Below are 25,819 nucleotides of genomic sequence, written 5' to 3' on the forward strand. Positions count from 1 at the left end.
TCTCACCTCTGCCTCGCCCCTGCCCCTCCTACACTGCGCCCAGAGGCTGGAGCCTTTCTCTCCTCTGCCTCGCCCCTGCCCCCTCCTACACTGCGCCCTGAGGCTGGAGCCTCTCTCGCCTCTGCCTCGCCCCCCTCCTACACTGCACCCTGAGGCTGGAGCCTCTCTCACCTCTGCCTCGCCCCCCTCCTACACTGCGCCCGGAGGCTGGAGCCTCTCCGCCTCTGCCTTGGCCCTCAGTCTCGAAACGTCAATGGTAAAATAGAGGCGCCTCACGTTAATCAACTGGTATTCTATGATCAGGGATATGTACTGCAGCCACTGTAGAGGTAAATCCTCAGCCTCCAAAACAGCAAATATGTCGACAAATGCAGCAGCGCTGTGTGGTACACCCTTGAAAAAAACAGTTCCACCTCCAGAGATCCCAATGCTGGGTTCTTCCTCTCCTAAAAGTGCAACTCAGTGCACAAAGAAAAAGGAGATAAGGATTCTCTCAGTGGAATAATAAAAGCAACTTTTTATTGGAATATGCGGATAAAACAGATAAGATGAACAACTCACATCTAGAGGGTCCTACTCCAGTAGGAACCCTCTTGGCAGTAAGCGCTTCCCACTCCGTGTGGTACTACAAATAATAGCGATCAGTGTAGCGTTGCCCGCTCTCGTCCCGACTAGTTTCGGCCTTTCGCCGTCATCAGGGGATACGAGAGCGGGCGGGCAAGCTGCAAATATATACATTTAGGTAGCTGTAATTACCTCCATCCAAGTCAGCATAGTGAGAAATGGTGTCTGCCGTCCGTAGTGGGCACTTCCGTCTATCACGGAAAAGTGCTTCCGGTTCAGACCAGTAAGCCCGGCCATAGCTGGAGCGCGCAAGCGCTCCTTCAGGGAGCAGAACGTCAATGGAACGCGCTTGCGTCTCAATAAACTTACGCTTTAAATGCGCTTGCGTCCCAACACACTTACGTTTTAGATGCGCTAGCGTTCCACAACATGAAGCGGCCAAACGGCCGCATACTACGCGTATATCCATTAGCATATGGATGTAATATTCCATATGCAATGGTAAACATGCTGACTTTTGGAGGAGCCATTAGTTCATTAAAAATATACAACTTGTATTATGTAAATATAAATGTAAAATGATAAAAAAAATAAAAAAGGTTAAAAAAAAAAAAAAAAAAAAAAAAATGATAATAAAAACAAAGACTAATAAGCAAGTATCCAAACAAAAATTAGCAAATAACACGTTTCCATATGTGCATACAATCCAAAACCTTTTTCTAAAATTTGTGCATATCCTGCCACAACCACTACTTTATCTATAAGCAAAAAAGAAACAGCAAACCTGAAAAGATCCATAAATATTAATATAAGATTGTGCATTGTTTTCTCTCTATATACTATTGGTAATAACATCCAGATACAAATGTTCATAAGTTCCCTCTTGTGGATAAAAAGTATACACATCTTCTTATTGTCTTTTCCATACTGTTCCTGTCAGAAGGAAGTCCTCCTACTACATCTTGTGGGCAAATAGTGTATTACATATATGTCCCTTTGTATCAGTCAGTTAAGATTGTATGAAGTAGAAAAAAGCTTACCCTCTTGTTTCATTTTCTTTTCATAAATTTCCTCACCTCAGATATTTCTCTCATGTGTTTTAACTGTTGGCTAAAAAGCAATTTAAATTAAAATCTATATTAAGACCATTCGGATGCATACAGTTTAATTTCACTATCCAGTTCATCTCCATTCTAGCCAGATCTCTATCCATATTGTTTCCTCTCCAGTTTTTCTTCACCTGATCAATCGCTGTAAAAACCAAGCCCCTTGGATTGCAATCATGTTTTTCCTTGAAGTGTGCAGAAACGGAATGGTCCATATAACCACTCCGTATATTTTTTACATGTTCATAAGTTCTCTCCCTGAGTGCCCGCGTCGTCAACCCCACATATTGTAGACCACACGGGCACTCAAGGAGATAAACCACCATCTTGGACTCACAGTTCAAAAGACTTCTTATAGGAAAAATGTCCCTCCCCACTCTGCTCGTAAAGGATGGAGTTCTCCGAGCAACATGCGGGCAATGTCTGCAGGCATAGCAAAAGCCACATTTATAAAACCCTTTGAAGTCACCCAGCGTGCCAATTGATTGATGTGGGATATCTATAGCACTACTTGTTATCAGGTCCCTCACGTTAGGTGCTCTTCTAAATATAACTTTCGGTTTCTCAGGTATTAGGCGTGACAGGTCGTGATCCGCCTGCAGAATATGCCAATGTTTCTGTAAAAATTTTTTAATGTCTCTATGTTGGATGCTATAATCTGTGATCATCGAAATTTCTGGCTCCTTCACATTTGTGGATTTCTCTTTAAATATTAAAGCTTTTCTATCTTTCTGTATTACTTCCCCTCGAACTTGATTGATTTCTTCCTCTGTATAGCCTTTTTCCAAAAATCTTTGTGTTAATAAGTCTGCTTCTGTATTGAAGTCCGACATCTGTGTGCAATTTCTATAAATCCTGAGCATTTCACTTTTAGGTACTGATTTTAACCAGTTTTGGTGATGACAGCTATCACTGGGTATGTAACTGTTCCGATCTGTGGTTTTAAAGAAAGTTTGAGTTTTTAAACTACCCTCTTGTTTACTGATGATTAGATCTAAATAATTGACTTTAGTTGTACTGTAATCACATGTGAATTTAAGGTTTTCTTCATTTCCATTGATAAACTCAATAAAAGACAACAAGGATCTCTCATCCCCCTCCCACACAAACACCACATCATCTATATACCTTTTCCAGAATTTTAATGCACTGTGTCGTTTGGGGTCTATATATTTTTCTTCCCACTCTGCCACATAAAGGTTAGCTAGGCTGGGAGCATATTTTGCTCCCATGGCTACGCCAACCTTCTGCAGATAAAATGTGTTATCAAACCAGAAATAGTTTCGACTCATCGCAAATTCTAAACATTCAAGTAAAAATCTTATTTGCTGTTGGTTAAACTTTCCTGAGTTAGTTAAAAAATGTCCTACAGATGCAATACCTCTTCTCTGATCAATCACCGTGAGGGACCACACTGACTATAAAAAGAAGGTCGCATACAAATGGCAGTCAGGGAAAGTCTCTAACCCACCCCCTAAAAATGAAAATAAAGACAACAATGTAATCCCTCCAGATACCCCAGTTGTATTCCCAAAAGAAACTAAACCCCAACCAGAGGAAAGACCCACCCCTAGGGGTCCTAAATGGATACCTAAAGATCGCCAATATCCAAGAAATCCCCAACCTATGAGACCACCAAGGCAGTATCCTCGACTTCCACCCAACCAACCTAAGCATTTTAATTACTATCCGCCACAACCTCGATATCAACCTACTCAACCTTACTATCCACCACGCAGATACCCCCAACCTTTAGGTCCCTCCTCGCCAGGATACAGACATCCAAAGAAATTTTACAAAGGATGGCGACCCCAACCCACATACCATATACCCATACACAATAAATATTCTCCGTTACAGACCATCCCTAATGTTGTGATCTCAGAACCAGAAACTCCAGTTAGTAATGCCAATCAACATTTTTTAGGTCTGGGAATGCCTCCCAGAGAGAAGGTGAAAAGAAAAGCTTCAGAAGAAGAGGATGTAGAGGAGGAAGGAGGAAACAATGTAAGCAAAAAAGACAGAAAGGAATGGGAGGAGAAGGGATCTTCAATTTAAGTGGGACAACTTTGAGTGCAGATGAAATTATATTATTGGACAAAGGGATGAAATTTGCTCCTGAAAAACCATTAAATAAAACGAGAACCTACATTGACGCTCAAAAATTTGTTAGAAAATTGCATCTTAAAAAATACTTTGCCAGTAACAGTGCACCCACTATTAGCACTGTGGACACAAGTTTGAGCAGATCTATGCTTATTAGTGGGCTAAAAAATAATTCCACTTTTAACCCTTCCCATTCCAATCACCATGAAATAAAAACATTTCATAGTCTTATTAATAAAGACCTACAAAATATTAAAATGAGAAAAATAAGAAGTCAAAAGAACACTCAAGATGCTATTAAAAGTCTTATGGATAAAAAAGATATAATAGTGAAGCCAGCTGATAAAGGCGGGGGAGTAGTGGTTTTATCCAAAATACAATATGAAGAAATGATGCAGGACATCTTACAGGACAATATCGCTTATGAAAAACTGAAAAAAGATCCAGGCCCAAATTTTATGAAGGAATTAACACAACTGATTAGCAAAGGCAAAGATGAGAGCTTGCTATTGGAAAAGGAAGCTGCATATTTGGTTCCTTCCTTTTATAGAACACCAGTACTATATGCACTACCGAAAATTCACAAAAATTGCGAAAAACCGCCAGGTAGGCCGATTGTTAGTGGCATTGGCTCCATAACATCAAGATTGGGAGAGTTTCTGGACAATTTTTTACAACCATTAGTAATTAAAGTGCCCTCATATCTAAAAGACTCAAAAGAACTAATTAAATTATTGGGAGATGTGCAATTAACCGATAGTAGTTTTTTAGTCACAGCTGATGTGACATCTTTATATACGGTGATTGATCAGAGAAGAGGTATTGCATCTGTAGGACATTTTTTAACTAACTCAGGAAAGTTTAACCAACAGCAAATAAGATTTTTACTTGAATGTTTAGAATTTGCGATGAGTCGAAACTATTTCTGGTTTGATAACACATTTTATCTGCAGAAGGTTGGCGTAGCCATGGGAGCAAAATATGCTCCCAGCCTAGCTAACCTTTATGTGGCAGAGTGGGAAGAAAAATATATAGACCCCAAACGACACAGTGCATTAAAATTCTGGAAAAGGTATATAGATGATGTGGTGTTTGTGTGGGAGGGGGATGAGAGATCCTTGTTGTCTTTTATTGAGTTTATCAATGGAAATGAAGAAAACCTTAAAGAGGAACTGTAACATAAAAATATCCCCTGGGGGGTACTCACCTCGGGTGGGGGAAGCCTCCGGATCCTAATGAGGCTTCCCACGCCGTCCTCCATCCGTCAGGGGTCTCGCTGCAGCCCTCCGTGGAGTCCGGGCAGCGGTGACGTCATTATTTACCTTCCTGGCTCCTGCGCAGGCGCTCTGACGGCTGTCGGCTCCGAACTACACGGAAATACCCGATCGCCGTCGGGTCCGCTCTACTGCGCAGGCGCAAGTTTCCTGCGCCTGCGCAGTAGAGCGGACCCGAATGAGATCGGGTATTTCCGTGTAGTTCGGAATGGAAAGCCGCCACAGCGCCCCCGCTGGAGCCAGCAAAGGTAAATATTGAAATGACAGTCGGCACAGTCGCCGGCTGTTCGGAGGGCTGCGGAGAGACCCCCGTGGGACAGAGGACGGCGTGGGAAGCCTCATTAGGATCCGGAGGCTTCCCCCACCCGAGGTGAGTACCCCCCAGGGGATGTTTTGAATGTTACAGAGTCTCTTTAAATTCACATGTGATTACAGTACAACTAAAGTCAATTATTTAGATCTAATCATCAGTAAACAAGAGGGTAGTTTAAAAACTCAAACTTTCTTTAAAACCACAGATCGGAACAGTTACATACCCAGTGATAGCTGTCATCACCAAAACTGGTTAAAATCAGTACCTAAAAGTGAAATGCTCAGGATTTATAGAAATTGCACACAGATGTCGGACTTCAATACAGAAGCAGACTTATTAACACAAAGATTTTTGGAAAAAGGCTATACAGAGGAAGAAATCAATCAAGTTCGAGGGGAAGTAATACAGAAAGATAGAAAAGCTTTAATATTTAAAGAGAAATCCACAAATGTGAAGGAGCCAGAAATTTCGATGATCACAGATTATAGCATCCAACATAGAGACATTAAAAATTTTTTACAGAAACATTGGCATATTCTGCAGGCGGATCACGACCTGTCACGCCTAATACCTGAGAAACCGAAAGTTATATTTAGAAGAGCACCTAACGTGAGGGACCTGATAACAAGTAGTGCTATAGATATCCCACATCAATCAATTGGCACGCTGGGTGACTTCAAAGGGTTTTATAAATGTGGCTTTTGCTATGCCTGCAGACATTGCCCGCATGTTGCTCGGAGAACTCCATCCTTTACGAGCAGAGTGGGGAGGGACATTTTTCCTATAAGAAGTCTTTTGAACTGTGAGTCCAAGATGGTGGTTTATCTCCTTGAGTGCCCGTGTGGTCTACAATATGTGGGGTTGACGACGCGGGCACTCAGGGAGAGAACTTATGAACATGTAAAAAATATACGGAGTGGTTATATGGACCATTCCGTTTCTGCACACTTCAAGGAAAAACATGATTGCAATCCAAGGGGCTTGGTTTTTACAGCGATTGATCAGGTGAAGAAAAACTGGAGAGGAAACAATATGGATAGAGATCTGGCTAGAATGGAGATGAACTGGATAGTGAAATTAAACTGTATGCATCCGAATGGTCTTAATATAGATTTTAATTTAAATTGCTTTTTAGCCAACAGTTAAAACACATGAGAGAAATATCTGAGGTGAGGAAATTTATGAAAAGAAAATGAAACAAGAGGGTAAGCTTTTTTCTACTTCATACAATCTTAACTGACTGATACAAAGGGACATATATGTAATACACTATTTGCCCACAAGATGTAGTAGGAGGACTTCCTTCTGACAGGAACAGTATGGAAAAGACAATAAGAAGATGTGTATACTTTTTATCCACAAGAGGGAACTTATGAACATTTGTATCTGGATGTTATTACCAATAGTATATAGAGAGAAAACAATGCACAATCTTATATTAATATTTATGGATCTTTTCAGGTTTGCTGTTTCTTTTTTGCTTATAGATAAAGTAGTGGTTGTGGCAGGATATGCACAAATTTTAGAAAAAGGTTTTGGATTGTATGCACATATGGAAACGTGTTATTTGCTAATTTTTGTTTGGATACTTGCTTATTAGTCTTTGTTTTTATTATCATTTTTTTTTTTTTTTTTTTTTTTTTAACCTTTTTTATTTTTTTTATCATTTTACATTTATATTTACATAATACAAGTTGTATATTTTTAATGAACTAATGGCTCCTCCAAAAGTCAGCATGTTTACCATTGCATATGGAATATTACATCCATATGCTAATGGATATACGCGTAGTATGCGGCCGTTTGGCCGCTTCATGTTGTGGAACGCTAGCGCATCTAAAACGTAAGTGTGTTGGGACGCAAGCGCATTTAAAGCGTAAGTTTATTGAGACGCAAGCGCGTTCCATTGACGTTCTGCTCCCTGAAGGAGCGCTTGCGCGCTCCAGCTATGGCCGGGCTTACTGGTCTGAACCGGAAGCACTTTTCCGTGATAGACGGAAGTGCCCACTACGGACGGCAGACACCATTTCTCACTATGCTGACTTGGATGGAGGTAATTACAGCTACCTAAATGTATATATTTGCAGCTTGCCCGCCCGCTCTCGTATCCCCTGATGACGGCGAAAGGCCGAAACTAGTCGGGACGAGAGCGGGCAACGCTACACTGATCGCTATTATTTGTAGTACCACACGGAGTGGGAAGCGCTTACTGCCAAGAGGGTTCCTACTGGAGTAGGACCCTCTAGATGTGAGTTGTTCATCTTATCTGTTTTATCCGCATATTCCAATAAAAAGTTGCTTTTATTATTCCACTGAGAGAATCCTTATCTCCTTTTTCTTTGTGCACTGAGTTGCACTTTTAGGAGAGGAAGAACCCAGCATTGGGATCTCTGGAGGTGGAACTGTTTTTTTCAAGGGTGTACCACACAGCGCTGCTGCATTTGTCGACATATCTGCCTTGGCCCTGCCCCCTCCTACACTGTGCCCTGAGGCTGGAGCCTCTTTCACCTCTGCCTCGGCCCAGCACTGCGACCCGATCCAGCGGCGTCAGCCCCGCCGTCAGCTTCTGGAACCCGAGGGTGAAGCTGGTATGGTGCCTGCACTGGATTCCAAAAGGTAAATATTGTCATCTGCTGTGGATCGAAGGAGCCAGCACTGGATCAGTGCTGCACAGGAGGATCCAGAGGTGCCCCCCCCCCCCTCCTGAGGTAAGTACCCTCCAGGGGCACCTTTCTTTATTACAGATTTGCGCATTGCCTGGCAGTCCTGCTGATCCTCTTCCTCTAATACTTTTAGCCATAGACCTCGAACAAGCATGCAGCAGATCAGGCGTTTCTGACTGAAGTCTGACTCGATTATCTGCATGCTTGTTTCTGGAGGCATTCAGTAACTTGTGATGCATAAAAGATCAGCAGGACAGCCATGCAACTGGTATTCTTTAAAAAGAAATATATGTCAATCTCTATATCCCTCTCAGTTCAGATGTATTTCAATGCTATATATCGATTAAATGCAATGTTTTCTTTCGATCTTAATGATCTTATCGATTGAAATAAATTGTTGGCTAAGAATTGCACCGTTAATGGTCACCATTATAGAAACCTGCACCTTCAGTGTTTTCCACAGAAATTGTTTTCAGCCGGGTGGCATGAAAAAGTAGCCGGGTGGGGCGATATGAGAGAATGGAATGCTGGAGCTTCTGTGCACAACTCTGCTTACAGCATAGTAGGAGGTGAGCTGATGACAGCCGGGTGCTCACCAAAACTAGCCGGGGGGAGCACCCGCCTAAAAGAGCCCGGGGAGAACACTGCCCTTAAAGAGACTCCGTAACAAAAATTGCATCCTGTTTTTTATCATCCTACAAGTTCCAAAATCTATTCTAATGTGTTCTGGCTTACTGCAGCACGTTCTACTATCACCATCTCTGTAATAAATCAACTTATCTCTCTCTTGTCAGACTTGTCAGCCTGTGTCTGGAAGGCTGCCAAGTTCTTCAGTGTTGTGGTTCTGTGATGCCCCCTCCAGGCCCCTCTCTGCACATTGCCTGTGTATTATTTAGATTAGGGCAGCTTCTCTCTTCTCTCTTATCTTTTACAAGCTGGATAAATCCTCCTCTGAGCTGGCTGGGCTTTCACATACTGAGGAATTACATACAGGCAGAGCTGTCTGCACTCTGCAGGAAGAAATAGCCTGACACTTCAGTGGAAGATAGCTGCAGGGGAAAAGAAACACACAAATGATCTCTTGAGATACAAAAGGAAGGGTGTATACAGCCTGCTTGTGTATGGATGTATTTTCTATGTGTGGACATACTGTACATCAACCTACTTCCTGTTTTGGTGGCCATTTTGTTTGTTTATAAACAAACTTTTTAAAACTGTTTTTAACCATTTTTAATGCGGCGAGGAGCGGCGAAATTGTGACAGAGGGTAATAGGAGATGTCCCCTAACGCACTGGTATGTTTACTTTTGTGCGATTTTAACAATACAGATTCTCTTTAAAGAGGAACTTTAGCGAAAAAGGGAAAAACATCAATCAATACATCGCAAAGTGAGAAGTAAAAAAATACAAGAGAGATTAAGAAATTATTGATATTCGCCATGTAATTTGTTCACTGTAATTATCTATAACCTCACCCACTAACAATGCGATAGGCTAAACGGATGTTTGTGTTTTCATAGATGTACAGCACATATGCACAGAGGGAGATATTGCTTGCTTGGCAGCTGGAAACAGCTGATATTTCCCACAATGCAGCAAGGCTTACAGACAAGAAACTGTCAGGACCATGGTCATGACATCACACTGTGGGGAGGGGTTTCACCACAATATCAGCCATACAGACCCCCTTGAGGATCTATTCCAGAAAAGGTGAATATTTCTCATGGAAAAGGGGTATCAGCTACTGATTTGGATGAAGTTCACTACATATAGTTTCTATTTAAATCCCCCAGAATGCCCTATGGCTAGAATCCCTGCTGGTTCCTTTCCCAGTGTCCGTTGTCAGGGGAACTGCATGCCGTGTGACAGAACTACCTCAGCAAGGAGTGCTGCAGGTCAGATATTTCCTGGCCTCTCCTAGAATGTAAGCTGGATCGGGCAGGGCTCTCCCATGTGTCATAGTTTGCACTTCTAATGTGTGCAGGTTTGTCATCTGCTCCACTTGTTTATCGTTCAGCCATGCGTAATGTGTGGGCGCTTTATAAATAAAAGATAATGGTAGACATCAGCTCATACACCCGTGGTCAGTGCCAGTGCGCTGTACACTATATAAGCTCATAGCTCCCAACTGTGCCTCTTTTAGAGGGACAGTTCCTCTTTATTCCTCCTTTGTCCCTCTTTTAGGACTGATGTATATGTAAATATATGCATTTTTCTACTGAAAATGATTACATTTGCAGATTAGTCGGAGATAAACAAGCCTGTATTGCTCTCTGCAGTGAAAGGAAACATTTTTACACACAGGGAATACTTGGGAACACTTTCAAATGTTCCTTTATGTATCTAAGAGTAGCTACTGAAATTTTAGTTTTGGGAGTAAAATACCACTCTAACAATTGTCCACTTGTATCTGAGCCTGCAATGATGTTAAAGGACAACTGTAGCAAGAGGTATGTGGCGGCTGCCATATTTGTTTACTTTTAAGCAATACTAGTTACCTAGTTACCTGACATTGTGCTGAGCTTTCATTCATCAGTAGTGTCTGAATCAAACACCTGAGAGAAGCATGCGGCAATCGCAGTCACACTTCAATCAAACATCTGATCTGTATGCTTGTTCAGGGTCTATGGCTAAAGGTATCGAGATGTGTATATATATATACAGTGGGTTGCAAAAGTATTCGACCCCCTTGAAGTTTTCCACATTTTGTCACATTACTGCCACAAACATGCATCAATTTTATTGGAATTCCACGTGAAAGACCAATACAAAGTGGTGTACACGTGAGAAGTGGAACGAAAATTATACATCATTCCAAACATTTTTTACAAATAAATAACTGCAAAGTGGGGTGTGCGTAATTATTCGGCCCCCTGAGTCAATACTTTGTAGAACCACCTTTTGCTGCAATTACAGCTGCCAGTCTTTTAGGGTATGTCTCTACCAGCTTTGCACATCTAGAGACTGAAATCCTTGCCCATTCTTCTTTGTAAAACAGCTCCAGCTCAGTTAGATTAGATGGACAGCGTTTGTGAACAGCAGTTTTCAGATCTTGCCACAGATTCTTGATTGGATTTAGATCTGGACTTTGGCTGAGCCATTCTAACACATGGATATGTTTTGTTTTAAACCATTCCATTGTTGCCCTGGCTTTATGTTTATGGCGATTGTCCTGCTGGAAGGTGAACCTCCACCCCAGTCTCAAGTCTTTTGCAGACGCCAAGAGGTTTTCTTCCAAGATTGCCCTGTATTTGGCTCCATCAATCTTCCCATCAACTCTGACCAGCTTCCCTGTCCCTGCTGAAGAGATGCACCCCCCGAGCATGATGCTGCCACCACCATATTTGACAGTGGAGATGGTGTGTTCAGAGTGATGTGCAGTGTTAGTTTTCCGCCACACATAGCGTTTTGCATTTTGGCCGAAAAGTTCCATTTTGGTCTCATCTGACCAGAGCACCTTCTTCCACATGGTTGCTGTGTCCCCCACATGGCTTGTGGCAAACTGCAAACAGGACTTTTTATGCTTTCTGTTAACAATGCCTTTCTTCTTGCCACTCTTCCATAAAGGCCAACTTTGTACAGTGCATGCAGGGTCGGACTGGGACACTGGGGGCCCACCAAAGAAATTTCAACCTGGGGCCCACACATCCCATGATTGCGGTGAAAAAAGGGTGTGACCATGCACCGGAAGGTGGGCGTGGTCATGATGTATTATGGACAGGGCCAAATGTACATGATCTTAGCAGCATTGTAATTCAGAGACACTGCTGCCCTGCAAAACTTTGCATAGAGTCCCCTCCTTCAATATAAAGTAATGTCCTACTTTGCAGAGATTGCGACCGCATCGGGGCCCTTGGGCCAAAGGGGCCCGAAGGGCCCTCCGTCAACTACAGTATTACCTCTCTATTGGTCCTGTGCTCATAATAATCACTTCTATAGATACATTTGAACAGTAGTAATCATTAACAAGCTATTTCCCATCCCCTTCTTGCACCTCTGACACTGTGGTTGCCATTGGCAGGTTTTGGTGCGTCGTATCAATTGTTATGTATAGAGTGCTTGGGGGGCCCCATTGCGGGAGGGGGGGGGCACCAGAGACCTGGGGGCAGGGCCCACCGAGGGAAAAAACTGTACTACTGTGGCCCAGTCCGACCCTGAGTGCATGACATAGTTGTCCTATGGACAGAGTCTCCCACCTGAGCTGTAGATCTCTGCAGCTCGTCCAGAGTCACCATGGGCCTCTTGACTGCATTTCTGATCAGCGCTCTCCTTGTTCGGCCTGTGCGTTTAGGTGGATGGCCTTGTCTTGGTAGGTGTACAGTTGTGCCATACTCCTTCCATTTCTGAATGATCGCTTGAACAGTGCTCCGTTGGATGTTCAAGGCTTTGGGAATCTTTTTGTAGCCTAAGCCTGCTTCGAATTTCTCAATAACTTGATCCCTGACCTGTCTGGTGTGTTCTTTGGACTTCACGGTGTTGTTGCTCCCAATATTCTCTTAGTGCACACCAGAGCGTTTCGGCTGCGGTTTGCGATCCGCTTGCGGGTGCGGATCCGTTAGGGTAATGTATTTCAATGGGCTGGTGCACACCAGAGCGGGAGGCGTTTTGCAGAAACGCATACTCCCGGGCTGCTGCAGATTTTGGATTGCAGATGCGTTTCTGCCTCAATGTTAAGTATAGGAAAAACGCAAACCGCTCTGAAAAACGGCACTTCAGAGCGGTTTGCCAATCGTTTTTGTTACAGAAGCTATTCAGTAACAGCTTTACTGTAACAATATATTATTATTATTATTTAGTATTTATATAGCGCCGACATATTACGCAGCGCTGTACAGTGTATATATATATATATATTGTCTTGTCACTAACTGTCCCTCAAAGGAGCTCACAATCTAATCCCTACCATTGCCATATGTCTATATTATGTAGTGTAAGTACTGTAGTCTAGGGCCAATTTATTTAGGGGGAGCCAATTAACTTATCTGTATGTTTTTGGAATGTGGGAGGAAACCGGAGTGCCCGAAGGAAACCCACACAGACACGGAGAGAACATACAAACTCTTTGCAGATAGTGCCCTGGCTGGGATTCGAACCAGGGACCCAGCGCTGCAAGGCGAGAGAGCTAACCACTACGCCACCGTGCTGCCCAATATATGAAATCTACTACACCAAAAACGCTTTCCAAAGCCGCAAAATGCTAGCTGAAACGCTACAGAAAAAGAAGAAAAAGTGTTTCAAAATCTGCTAGCATTTTGCGGATCTGCTAGCGGTTTTTGGTGTGCACCAGGCCTTAGACAACCTCTTGAGGCCCTCACAGAGCAGCTGTATTTGTACTGACATTAGATTACACACAGGTGCACCCTATTTAGTCATTAGCACTCATCAGGCAATGCCTATAGGCAACTGACTGCACTCAGATCAAAGGGGGCCGAATAATTATGCACACACCACTTTGCAGTTATTTATTTGTAAAAAATGTTTGGAATCATGTATGATTTTCATTCCACTTCTCACGTGTACACCACTTTGTATTGGTCTTTCACTTGGAATTCCAATAAAATTGATTCATCTTTGTGGCAGTAATGTGACAAAATGTGGAAAACTTCAAGGGGGACGAATACTTTTGCAATCCACTGTATATATCAGACGAGTATGGGCAGACCAACCAAGAGACAGATTTTTCTCTGATTGAATCTGATTGGAGAGAGATCTCTTGCCTGCCCATACACCACAGGCCGATTCCCAGTCGATTTCAGCAGGAAATCTCTTGGGAATCAGACTTGTGACGCCGCCACCGTCGCTGCCCCCCTAATGTAAATGTGCCCCTCGCCAGCGCATTTAATACTTCACCTGTCTGCTGTCTCCTGCCATGGTCTCCATTCATTTTCCCCATTGTGGGTGGACTTCAGACTAGTGTTGGGCGAACATCTAGATGTTCGGGTTCGGGCCGAACAGGCCGAACATGGCCGCGATGTTCGGGTGTTCGACCCGAACTCCGAACATAATGGAAGTCAATGGGGACCCGAACTTTTGTGCTTTGTAAAGCCTCCTTACATGCTACATACCCCAAATTTACAGGGTATGTGCACCTTGGGAGTGGGTACAAGAGGAAAAATTTTTTTAGCAAAAAGAGGTTATAGTTTTTGAGAAAATCGATTTTAAAGTTTCAAAGGGAAAACTGTCTTTTAAATGCGGGAAATGTCTGTTTTCTTTGCACAGGTAACATGCTTTTTGTCGGCATGCAGTCATAAATGTAATACATATAAGAGGTTCCAGGAAAAAGGACCGGTAACGCTAACCCAGCAGCAGCACACGTGATGGAACAGGAGGAGGGTGGCGCAGGAGGAGAAGGCCACGCTTTGTGAGACACAACAACCCAGGCCTTGCATGAGGACAAGAAGCGTGCGGATAGCATGCTTTGTACCGCCATGCAGTCATAAATTTAATAAAGATAAGTGGTTCAATAAACAGGGACCACGCGGCAACGCTAACCCAGCAGCAGCAGACGTGATGGAACAGGAGGAGGCGCAGGAGGAGAAGGCCACGCTTTGTGAGACACAACAACCCAGGCCTTGCATGAGGACAAGAAGCGTGCGGATAGCATGCTTTGTACCGCCATGCAGTCATAAATGTAATAAAGATAAGAGGTTCCATAAACAGGGACCGGCAACGCTAACCCAGCAGCAGCAGCAGCACACGTGATGGAACAGGAGCAGGCGCAGGAGGAGAAGGCCACGCTTTGTGAGACACAACAACCCAGGCCTTGCATGAGGTACCGCCATGCAGTCATAAATGTAATAAAGATAAGTGGTTCAATAAACAGGGACCACGCGGCAACGCTAACCCAGCAGCAGCAGACGTGATGGAACAGGAGGAGGCGCAGGAGGAGAAGACCACGCTTTGTGAGACACAACAACCCAGGCCTTGCATGAGGACAAGAAGCGTGCGGATAGCATGCTTTGTACCGCCATGCAGTCATAAATTTAATAAAGATAAGTGGTTCAATAAACAGGGACCACGCGGCAACGCTAACCCAGCTGCAGCAGACGTGATGGAACAGGAGGAGGCGCAGGAGGAGAAGGCCACGCTTTGTGAGACACAACAACCCAGGCCTTGCATGAGGACAAAAAGCGTGCGGATAGCATGCTTTGTACCGCCATGCAGTCATAAATTTAATAAAGATAAGTGGTTCAATAAACAGGGACCACGCGGCAACGCTAACCCAGCAGCAGCAGACGTGATGGAACAGGAGGAGGCGCAGGAGGAGAAGGCCACGCTTTGTGAGACACAACAACCCAGGCCTTGCATGAGGTACCGCCATGCAGTCATAAATGTAATAAAGATAAGTGGTTCAATAAACAGGGACCGGCAACGCTAACCCAGCAGCAGCAGCAGCACACGTGATGGAACAGGAGCAGGCGCAGGAGGAGAAGGCCACGCTTTGTGAGACACAACAACCCAGGCCTTGCATGAGGACAAAAAGCGTGCGGATATAGCAGCAATGCTTTTTGCCGCCATGCAGTCATAAATGTAATACAGATGAGAGGTTCAATAAACAGGGACCGGTAACGCTACACCATCCCAGATGTTCATTGGTCATGTTACTTGGTTGGGGTCCTGGAGTGTTGCGTAGTCGTTTCCAATCCAGGATTGATTCATTTTAATTTGAGTCAGACGGTCTGCATTTTCTGTGGAGAGGCGGATACGCCGATCTGTGACGATGCCTCCGGCAGCACTGAAACAGCGTTCCGACATAACGCTGGCTGCCGGGCAAGCCAGCACCTCTATTGCGTACATTGCCAGTTCGTGCCAGGTGTCTAGCTTCGATACCCAATAGTTGAAGGGTGCAGATGGATTGTTCGACACAGCTACGTCATCTGACATGTAGTCCTTGACCATCTTCTCCAGGCGATCGGTGTTGGAGGTGGATCTGCACGCTTCCTGTTCAGTGGGCTGCTGCTGCATGGGTGTCAGAAAATTTTCCCACTCCAAGGACACTGCCGATACCGTTCCCTTTTGGGCACTAGCTGCGGCTTGCGTTGTTTGCTGCCCTCCTGGTCGTCCTGGGTTTGCGGAAGTCAGTCTGTCGGCGTACAACTGGCTAGAGGAGGGGGAGGATGTCAATCTCCTCTCTAAAGTCTCCACAAGGGCCTGCTGGTATTCTTCCATTTTGACCTGTCTGACTCTTTCTTCAAGCAGTTTTGGAACATTGTGTTTGTACCGTGGATCCAGAAGGGTATAAACCCAGTAATTGGTGTTGTCCAGAATGCGCACAATGCGTGGGTCGCGTTCAATGCAGTCTAGCATGAATTGAGCCATGTGTGCAAGAGTCCTACCAGAATCCTCATCATCCTCTTGTGAGCGTTGTGATAGTTGTTGTGATGCATCATAGTCGTCACCTTCCTCCTGGTCTGCTTCTGCTGACCATTCGCGCTGAATTGTGGAAGTCCAACGTGCACCGCTCTGGCCCTCGTCAGTGGTGGCATGAAATTCCTGCTCCAACTCCAGCTGTTCCTCCTCCTCTTCTTCGTCATAGCTGCTGGGGCCAGCGTTCCCTGAGGCGGATGGCCTGATGTTGGTACCATCACGCTGATCGTTTTCTCCTTCAGATTCCCCCAGTTGCATCATGACAGCTGTTTCCTTGATTTTCAACATTGACCTCTTCAGTAAACACAGCAGTGGTATGGTAATGCTGACTGAAGAGTTGTCACTGCTCACAAGCAACGTGGATTGCTCAAAATTTTGGAGGACTTGGCAGAGGTCCAACATGTTGGCCCAATCGGATCCACAGAAGCTTGGCAGCTGGCCGGATGCGCCTCGGTACTGCGCCGTCATGTACTGGACCACTGCACTCTTCTGCTCACAAAAGCGTGCTAGCATGTGCAGCGTAGAATTCCAGCGCGTAGGGACATCACACAGCAAGCGATGGTGGGGGAGATTGAAGCGCTCCTGCATCTTGGCGAGTGCCCCCGAAGCAGTACTGGAATTTCTACAATGTTTGGCCACTCGACGCACCTTCAACAGAAGATCGGCCACGCCTGGGTATGTCCTCAGGAACCGCTGAACTACTAGGTTCATCACGTGCGCCAGGCAAGGGATGTGTGTCAGCTTAGCCAACCTTAAAGCGCGAATGAGATTACTCCCATTATCACACACAACCATGCCCGGTTTCAAGTCCAGCGGTGCCAGCCACAAATCCGTCTGTTCCTTTATTCCCTTCCAAATTTCCTCCCCTGTGTGCTGCTTATCCCCAAGGCAGATCAGCTTCAGCAACGCTTGCTGACGCATGCCAACAGCTGTGCTGCACTGCTTCCACGATCCTACTGCTGCTGGGTTAGCGTTTCCGGATGAGGTACAGCTTTGAGATGCGTTGGAGGAGAAGGAGTCAGAGAGGTAGGTGCTGCTGTTGTTATCCAGTGGGAGGGACGGCGGTGCAGCTGTTTGCGGCGTGGGCAACACCCGCGCCGTAGCAGGTGAGGAATCGCTGCCAGGCTCCACAAGGTTCACCCAGTGCGCGGTAAGGGAGATGTATCGACCCTGGCCGAACGCACTCGTCCAAGTGTCAGTGGTGAGGTGAACCTTGCAGGCAACGGCATTCTTCAAGGTTCGGGTTATTTTGCTGACCACGTGCTCATGCAACTCAGGCACTGCAGAGCGCGCAAAGTGGTAGCGGCTGGGAACCACGTAACGTGGGATGGCCACTGACATCATGCCCTTGAAGCTGTTTGTCTCCACCACTCGATATGGCAGCATTTCGCAGGCCAGAAGCTTGGCTATGCTGGCTGTTACTGCCACGGCCCGGGGGTCATTTGCTGGCAATTTCCTCTTGCGCTCAAACATCTCCGACACAGACAACTGAACCGTAGCGCTGCACACGGAAGGGCTGTTGGTTGTTGTGTTTGATGAACACTGGGAGACCTCAAGAGCACTACTCCGGAAAGTGACAGTGTCAGCGTCGTCTGATGTTTGTGAATGTTGTGAACCACGCAATGGCTGGGCTACTGCTGCTGCTGAGGCGGGTCTGGTGGTGAGTCTGGTGAACCCAAGGGAGGCAGTGTTGCTGGTACCCTGTCCTGCCGCGTTTGCCCACAGAGTGGGATGTTTGGATAGCATGTGGCGGCTCATGCTGGTGGTGGAGAGGTTGTTAATACTTTTCCCCCTGCTCAGGCGAGTCTTGCACACCTTGCAAATCGCCATGGTAACATCCTCAGTGCAGTCTTCAAAGAAAGCCCAGACTTTGGAGCACCTGCCTCCTTGCTGGCGATTTCTGTTTCCTCCTCTTTTGCCTCTCACTCTAACTTCCACGCTTGTGGTGCCTGAAATTGCGCGCCGCCTACCTTGTGGCACAAGGCGAACTCGTGCAGCAGTGGGTTCTTCAACAGACTCATCTGTGCTGCTGCTACGACGGCGATGTTCTCGTTCACAAATAAAATCTGGGTCTCTGTCCACATTGTCCATACCCTCCTCTTCCATCTCCTCAAACTCGTCATATGTCATTGTGGGGGGCCGCCGCCGTGGAGTAGAGCTCCCCAGAACAACCTCTGCGCAGCTCACTCCAACGTCGTCTTCCAGATCTTGTCGGCCGACCTCCTGCAATTGCAACCCCTCCTGCTCAACTTGCTCTGGGATTTGGGTTTCCGAGTCCTCCTCGGACTCGCCTTGTATTTCAGTGCGCGGTGCATTTCCCACAGTTAATGGTTGTGAATCCGGGCACAACATTTCTGGCTGTTCCTCTATTGACCTTTCATAGGTGGAGGTTTGTTGGGCTGGGAATAGCTCCTGCGAATACCCCATTGTGTCCTGAGGTAATTCATAGGACTGGTTATCTGGCAGTTGTGTGCGTGGTGTCGCTGCCGGTTGTGTCAGCTTTGTGCCCACTGGCTCCTTGTAACTGGCTGAGGACTCGGACCTCGTGCGTGATGTGCTGGTGCTGCTTAACCCACTGCTGGACGCTTGAGAGGTCATCCAAGTAATTATCTGGTCCTGTTCTTTTGGATTTGTGAGGGTTGTTGTCCTGGACAACATGGGCGGTATTGAGTGGGTTTTCTTGGGTGCTCCCCTGTGGCCTGTACGTGAACCGTCAGGGGAAACACCTCTTCCCTTGCCCCTTCCTCTTTCACCGGATTTCTTCCTCATTTCACTTATCCTTACAGTACACGCTGACTGGCAGCAGTACAGTGGCAGTACAGAAATGCTATACAGTACCACTATTCCCAGCAGCGACACAGAGCACAATGCTATACAGTGGCGGGTGAGCGGTGTACTACTGTTCCCAGGCCCAGCAGACACAGAGTGGAAGTAAACACAATGCTATATAGTCTGGCTGAGCGGTGTACACAGAGTGGCAGTACACACAATGCTATATAGTCTGGCTAAGCCGTGTACACAGAGTGTCATTAAACACAATGCTATATATAGCGTGGCTGAGCGAGGTGCACAGTGGCAGTACACACAATGCTTTATAGTCAGGCTGAGCCGTGTACACAGAGTGTCAGTAAACAATGGTATATAGTCTGGCTGAGCGGTGTACACAGAGTGGCAGTAAACACAATGCTATATATAGCGTGGCTGAGCGAGGTGCACAGTGGCAGTACACACAATGCTATAGAGCCAGGCTAAGCCGTGTACACAGAGTGTCAGAAAACACAATGCTATATATAGCGTGGCTGAGCGAGGTGCACAGTGGCAGTACACACAATGCTATATTAGTCAGGCTAAGCCGTGTACACAGAGTGTCAGAAAACACAATGCTATATATAGCGTGGCTGAGCGAGGTGCACAGTGGCAGTACACACAATGCTATATTAGTCAGGCTAAGCCGTGTACACAGAGTGTCAGAAAACACAATGCTATATATATAGCGTGGCTGAGCGAGGTGCACAGTGGCAGTACACACAATGCTATATATAGCGTGGCTGAGCGAGGTGCACAGTGGCAGTACACACAATGCTATATATAGCGTGGCTGAGCGAGGTGCACAGTGGCAGTACACACAATGCTATATTAGTCAGGCTAAGCCGTGTACACAGAGTGTCAGAAAACACAATGCTATATATATAGCGTGGCTGAGCGAGGTGCACAGTGGCAGTACACACAATGCTTTATAGTCAGGCTGAGCCATGTACACAGAGTGTCAGTAAACAATGGTATATAGTCTGGCTGAGCGGTGTACACAGAGAGTCAGTAAACAACGGTATATAGTCTGGCTGAGCGGTGTACACAGAGTGGCAGTAAACACAATGCTATATATAGCGTGGCTGAGCGAGGTGCACAGTGGCAGTACACACAATGCTATATATAGCGTGGCTGAGCGAGGTGCACAGTGGCAGTACACACAATGCTATATATAGCGTGGCTGAGCGAGGTGCACAGTGGCAGTACACACAATGCTATATTAGTCAGGCTAGCCTAAGCCGTGTACACAGAGTGTCAGAAAACACAATGCTATATATATAGCGTGGCTGAGCGAGGTGCACAGTGGCAGTACACACAATGCTATATATAGCGTGGCTGAGCGAGGTGCACAGTGGCAGTACACACAATGCTATATATAGCGTGGCTGAGCGAGGTGCACAGTGGCAGTACACACAATGCTATATATAGCGTGGCTGAGCGAGGTGCACAGTGGCAGTACACACAATGCTATATATAGCGTGGCTGAGCGAGGTGCACAGTGGCAGTACACACAATGCTATATATAGCGTGGCTGAGCGAGGTGCACAGTGGCAGTACACACAATGCTATATATAGCGTGGCTGAGCGAGGTGCACAGTGGCAGTACACACAATGCTATATTAGTCAGGCTAAGCCGTGTACACAGAGTGTCAGAAAACACAATGCTATATATATAGCGTGGCTGAGCGAGGTGCACAGTGGCAGTACACACAATGCTATATATAGCGTGGCTGAGCGAGGTGCACAGTGGCAGTACACACAATGCTATATTAGTCAGGCTAGCCTAAGCCGTGTACACAGAGTGTCAGAAAACACAATGCTATATATATAGCGTGGCTGAGCGAGGTGCACAGTGGCAGTACACACAATGCTATATATAGCGTGGCTGAGCGAGGTGCACAGTGGCAGTACACACAATGCTATATATAGCGTGGCTGAGCGAGGTGCACAGTGGCAGTACACACAATGCTATATTAGTCAGGCTAGCCTAAGCCGTGTACACAGAGTGTCAGAAAACACAATGCTATATATATAGCGTGGCTGAGCGAGGTGCACAGTGGCAGTACACACAATGCTATATATAGCGTGGCTGAACGAGGTGCACAGTGGCAGTACACACAATGCTATATATAGCGTGGCTGAGCGAGGTGCACAGTGGCAGTACACACAATGCTATATATAGCGTGGCTGAGCGAGGTGCACAGTGGCAGTACACACAATGCTATATATAGCGTGGCTGAGCGAGGTGCACAGTGGCAGTACACACAATGCTATATATAGCGTGGCTGAGCGAGGTGCACAGTGGCAGTACACACAATGCTATATATAGCGTGGCTGAGCGAGGTGCACAGTGGCAGTACACACAATGCTATATATAGCGTGGCTGAGCGAGGTGCACAGTGGCAGTACACACAATGCCATATTAGTCAGGCTAAGCCGTGTACACAGAGTGTCAGAAAACACAATGCTATATATATAGCGTGGCTGAGCGAGGTGCACAGTGGCAGTACACACAATGCTATATATAGCGTGGCTGAGCGAGGTGCACAGTGGCAGTACACACAATGCTATATATAGCGTGGCTGAGCGAGGTGCACAGTGGCAGTACACACAATGCTATATTAGTCAGGCTAGCCTAAGCCGTGTACACAGAGTGTCAGAAAACACAATGCTATATATATAGCGTGGCTGAGCGAGGTGCACAGTGGCAGTACACACAATGCTATATATAGCGTGGCTGAGCGAGGTGCACAGTGGCAGTACACACAATGCTATATATAGCGTGGCTGAGCGAGGTGCACAGTGGCAGTACACACAATGCTATATTAGTCAGGCTAGCCTAAGCCGTGTACACAGTGTCAGAAAACACAATGCTATATATATAGCGTGGCTGAGCGAGGTGCACAGTGGCAGTACACACAATGCTATATATAGCGTGGCTGAACGAGGTGCACAGTGGCAGTACACACAATGCTATATATAGCGTGGCTGAGCGAGGTGCACAGTGGCAGTACACACAATGCTATATATAGCGTGGCTGAGCGAGGTGCACAGTGGCAGTACACACAATGCTATATATAGCGTGGCTGAGCGAGGTGCACAGTGGCAGTACACACAATGCTATATATAGCGTGGCTGAGCGAGGTGCACAGTGGCAGTACACACAATGCTATATTAGTCAGGCTAGCCTAAGCCGTGTACACAGAGTGTCAGAAAACACAATGCTATATATATAGCGTGGCTGAGCGAGGTGCACAGTGGCAGTACACACAATGCTATATATAGCGTGGCTGAGCGAGGTGCACAGTGGCAGTACACACAATGCTATATATAGCGTGGCTGAGCGAGGTGCACAGTGGCAGTACACACAATGCTATATTAGTCAGGCTAGCCTAAGCCGTGTACACAGAGTGTCAGAAAACACAATGCTATATATATAGCGTGGCTGAGCGAGGTGCACAGTGGCAGTACACACAATGCTATATATAGCGTGGCTGAGCGAGGTGCACAGTGGCAGTACACACAATGCTATATATAGCGTGGCTGAGCGAGGTGCACAGTGGCAGTACACACAATGCTATATTAGTCAGGCTAGCCTAAGCCGTGTACACAGAGTGTCAGAAAACACAATGCTATATATATAGCGTGGCTGAGCGAGGTGCACAGTGGCAGTACACACAATGCTATATATAGCGTGGCTGAACGAGGTGCACAGTGGCAGTACACACAATGCTATATATAGCGTGGCTGAGCGAGGTGCACAGTGGCAGTACACACAATGCTATATATAGCGTGGCTGAGCGAGGTGCACAGTGGCAGTACACACAATGCTATATATAGCGTGGCTGAGCGAGGTGCACAGTGGCAGTACACACAATGCTATATATAGCGTGGCTGAGCGAGGTGCACAGTGGCAGTACACACAATGCTATATTAGTCAGACTAGCCTAAGCCGTGTACACAGAGTGTCAGAAAACACAATGCTATATATATAGCGTGGCTGAGCGAGGTACACAGTGGCAGTAAACAATGCTATATATAGTGTGGCTGAGCGTGCGGTGTACTACTGTTCCCAGCAGCGACACACAATGACTGGGGGGGACCCTGGCTAGCGTGGCTGGAGAGCGAACTACCCTGCCTGCCTACCCAAAGCTAAACCCACAGACAAATGGCGGAGATATGACGTGGTTCGGGTATTTATTTACCCGAACCACGTGACCGTTCGGCCAATCAGAGCGCGTTCGGGCCCGAACCACGTGACCCGTTCGGCCAATCACAGCGCTAGCCGAACGTTCGGGGAACGTTCGGCCATGCGCTCTTAGTTCGGCCATGTGGCCGAACGGTTTGGCCGAACACCGTCAGGTGTTCGGCCGAACTCGAACATCACCCGAACAGGGTGATGTTCTGCAGAACCCGAACAGTGGCGAACACTGTTCGCCCAACACTACTTCAGACTAAAAATCTACTCAGCAGCACTGACAAGGCTTGGTGTGTCTAACAGCCTTCACAGCATCAGAACTTTGTTTTTCTTACCCATCCTCATTTTTCGCTGCACAGAAGCTAAGCCCCGCCCCATCAAAGAAATCTTGATGGGAATTTTCCCCCTGATGCTGTGCAAAGCATGATGAGATTTCTGATGTTGTTATTCTCCTTCTGCTGTTTTGGCGCAAATTAGTTTTTTTACATTTGAATTTGAGATTTGAAGCCTAGTGTGCGCAGCTGGGAGGGATGATCAGGACACAGGACAGTTGGAACTGTGTCTCATGCTCCATCACCTCCTTTCAACCAAAAAGATGTCTGCCCTCATGAAATCACAAACATTTGCCTGTTCTTTTAAAACAGGGTGGGTAAGGCCTAGTTCCCATTATATCCGTTTTTTGTAAAATTTTAAGCGCGGGTGATTTTCAAAATCGCCCTGAAAGTGCTTGTGCAATGATTCTCTATGAGAGAGTTCATATCAAAGCGTTCGTTTGCGATCCGCTTTAAAAAGCGGTGCTTGAGCCATGTTTAAAGTGATTTGCCTCAATGGAAGGTATAGGAAAACCGCAAAACGCTCACACAATCGCTTTGGGAAGCGATTGTGTGAGTGTTTTTAGTTTTTTTTTAAATACATAGTATTTATTGTTTCCGTTTTTTTTTTCCGGATAAAAAAACAGAAGCGCTCTGCAAAAACCCTTAAAAGCCCACTAAAACGAGCGAACGCGCAGAAAGTCGCCGGAAAACGCTTAAAAAAAGTGAACAAAAAAAGCCCACCGCCGAAGGACACTCAATGGCGGAACGCAATGTGAACAAGCCCTCAGAGATTATATTACCTATCTATTTTAATTAACATAGCTAATAATGACAGTATGTGTGTTTAGGCTGAAGTTCCCCTTTAAGCATGTGACGCGTTCTGTCATGTTTGCCGCTCATCTCGATATCGCACACCGTTAACCTGAATGACCACATTGGCCCGACATCTTGCAGCGTGTCCAATCGATACTTTCAGCCAATTTTGGGCTAAAATTGGTTGACTCGTCAGTCAGTCAGGCATGCTTGCAGCGATAATAATTATCGAATCGGAATGCTCGATCGGCCGCCAAGTCGAGTGATCTGTGGACACCTTAAGAGGCAGATGATCAACAGGACAGCCAGGCAATTTGCATAGTTTAAATATGACAGCCTCCATACCCCCCTCATTTCAGGTGTCCTTTAAAGTGGACCTGAACTCTTGCACAGGATACAAGGAAAACAGAGAGAAATACACCCTGTGTGTTTTTTGAGAGTAGAGCCTGCCTAATTCCCTCTCATCTTCTACAGGTGTAATTTGATCTCTCAGCTGTGTCAGCACAAAACTTCAGCAGGCACAGCTAATATGTAAATACAGAATGTTAACCCTTTGTCTGCTTCCATGAAAACAGGAAGTAGAAACACTGCAGATTGATTGCAGGATTTGTGTCAGGCCTGTTTTTGGTCGCACCGCCGAAAACAGGCATTCAGGGACTACCACGTTAGTATGCGGTAATCCCCTTTTGGCCGGGATCCAAACAGGAAGTGACCCTCAATTGCGTTCACTTCCTGTTTTAGAAACACGGTGCGCGGAGGCGATTTGTAAATATACGCTTCCATGCATGCGTGTCGCAACACCAATATTTTGGCAAACCCTGCGTCGCCATAGACTTACATGCCTTCCGGTCGGCCGCACGTCGCCGCAGAGGTCGCGGGGTAGATCAGTGAACTCCAGTGCATGACATGCTGTATGAAAGCACCCATAGGCTTTCATTAGCATAGAGGTGAGGTGCAGTAAAATGACCCACTGCACCAGTGTGACAGGGCCCTGAAGGTTATTATGCTGTTGCTTATCTTTTAGGGCAGACAGGAAGTTCTGAGTTCAGGTCTGCTTTACATGACTGATTGTTTCGGGAAACTGACGTCTGTTTTGGAAATCTTCTTCTCCCCTCAGGTCAGTTTTCTTGCGGGAACAAGCGCTGTGAGGAGAAGGAAGGCTTGAAGAGCTGGGAGGTGAACTTTGGCTACATGGAGCACGGAGAGAAGAAGAACGCTCTTGTAAAACTGAGTAAGTCGGCTTATCCGTTCTCTACCGACTCTGGTCAACCGGTGCCACAACGAGAGCTTTCCT

At 46.1% G+C, this 25,819-nt stretch overlaps 1 protein-coding gene across 1 annotated transcript in view; it reads left to right on the plus strand.

Moving 5' to 3' along the window:
* Positions 1 to 25,819, plus strand: part of LOC137533817 (protein FRA10AC1) — a 147,876-nt gene that overhangs the window by 103,827 nt on the left and 18,230 nt on the right. Inside the window, exon 9 of the mRNA XM_068255068.1 lies at positions 25,643 to 25,756. Coding sequence (XP_068111169.1) covers positions 25,643 to 25,756 — 114 coding nt within the window. The remainder of the gene's footprint in view (positions 1 to 25,642; positions 25,757 to 25,819) is intronic.

This window comes from Hyperolius riggenbachi, chromosome 10 (assembly GCF_040937935.1).
Source record: "Hyperolius riggenbachi isolate aHypRig1 chromosome 10, aHypRig1.pri, whole genome shotgun sequence".
NCBI classification, from domain to species: domain Eukaryota; kingdom Metazoa; phylum Chordata; class Amphibia; order Anura; family Hyperoliidae; genus Hyperolius; species Hyperolius riggenbachi.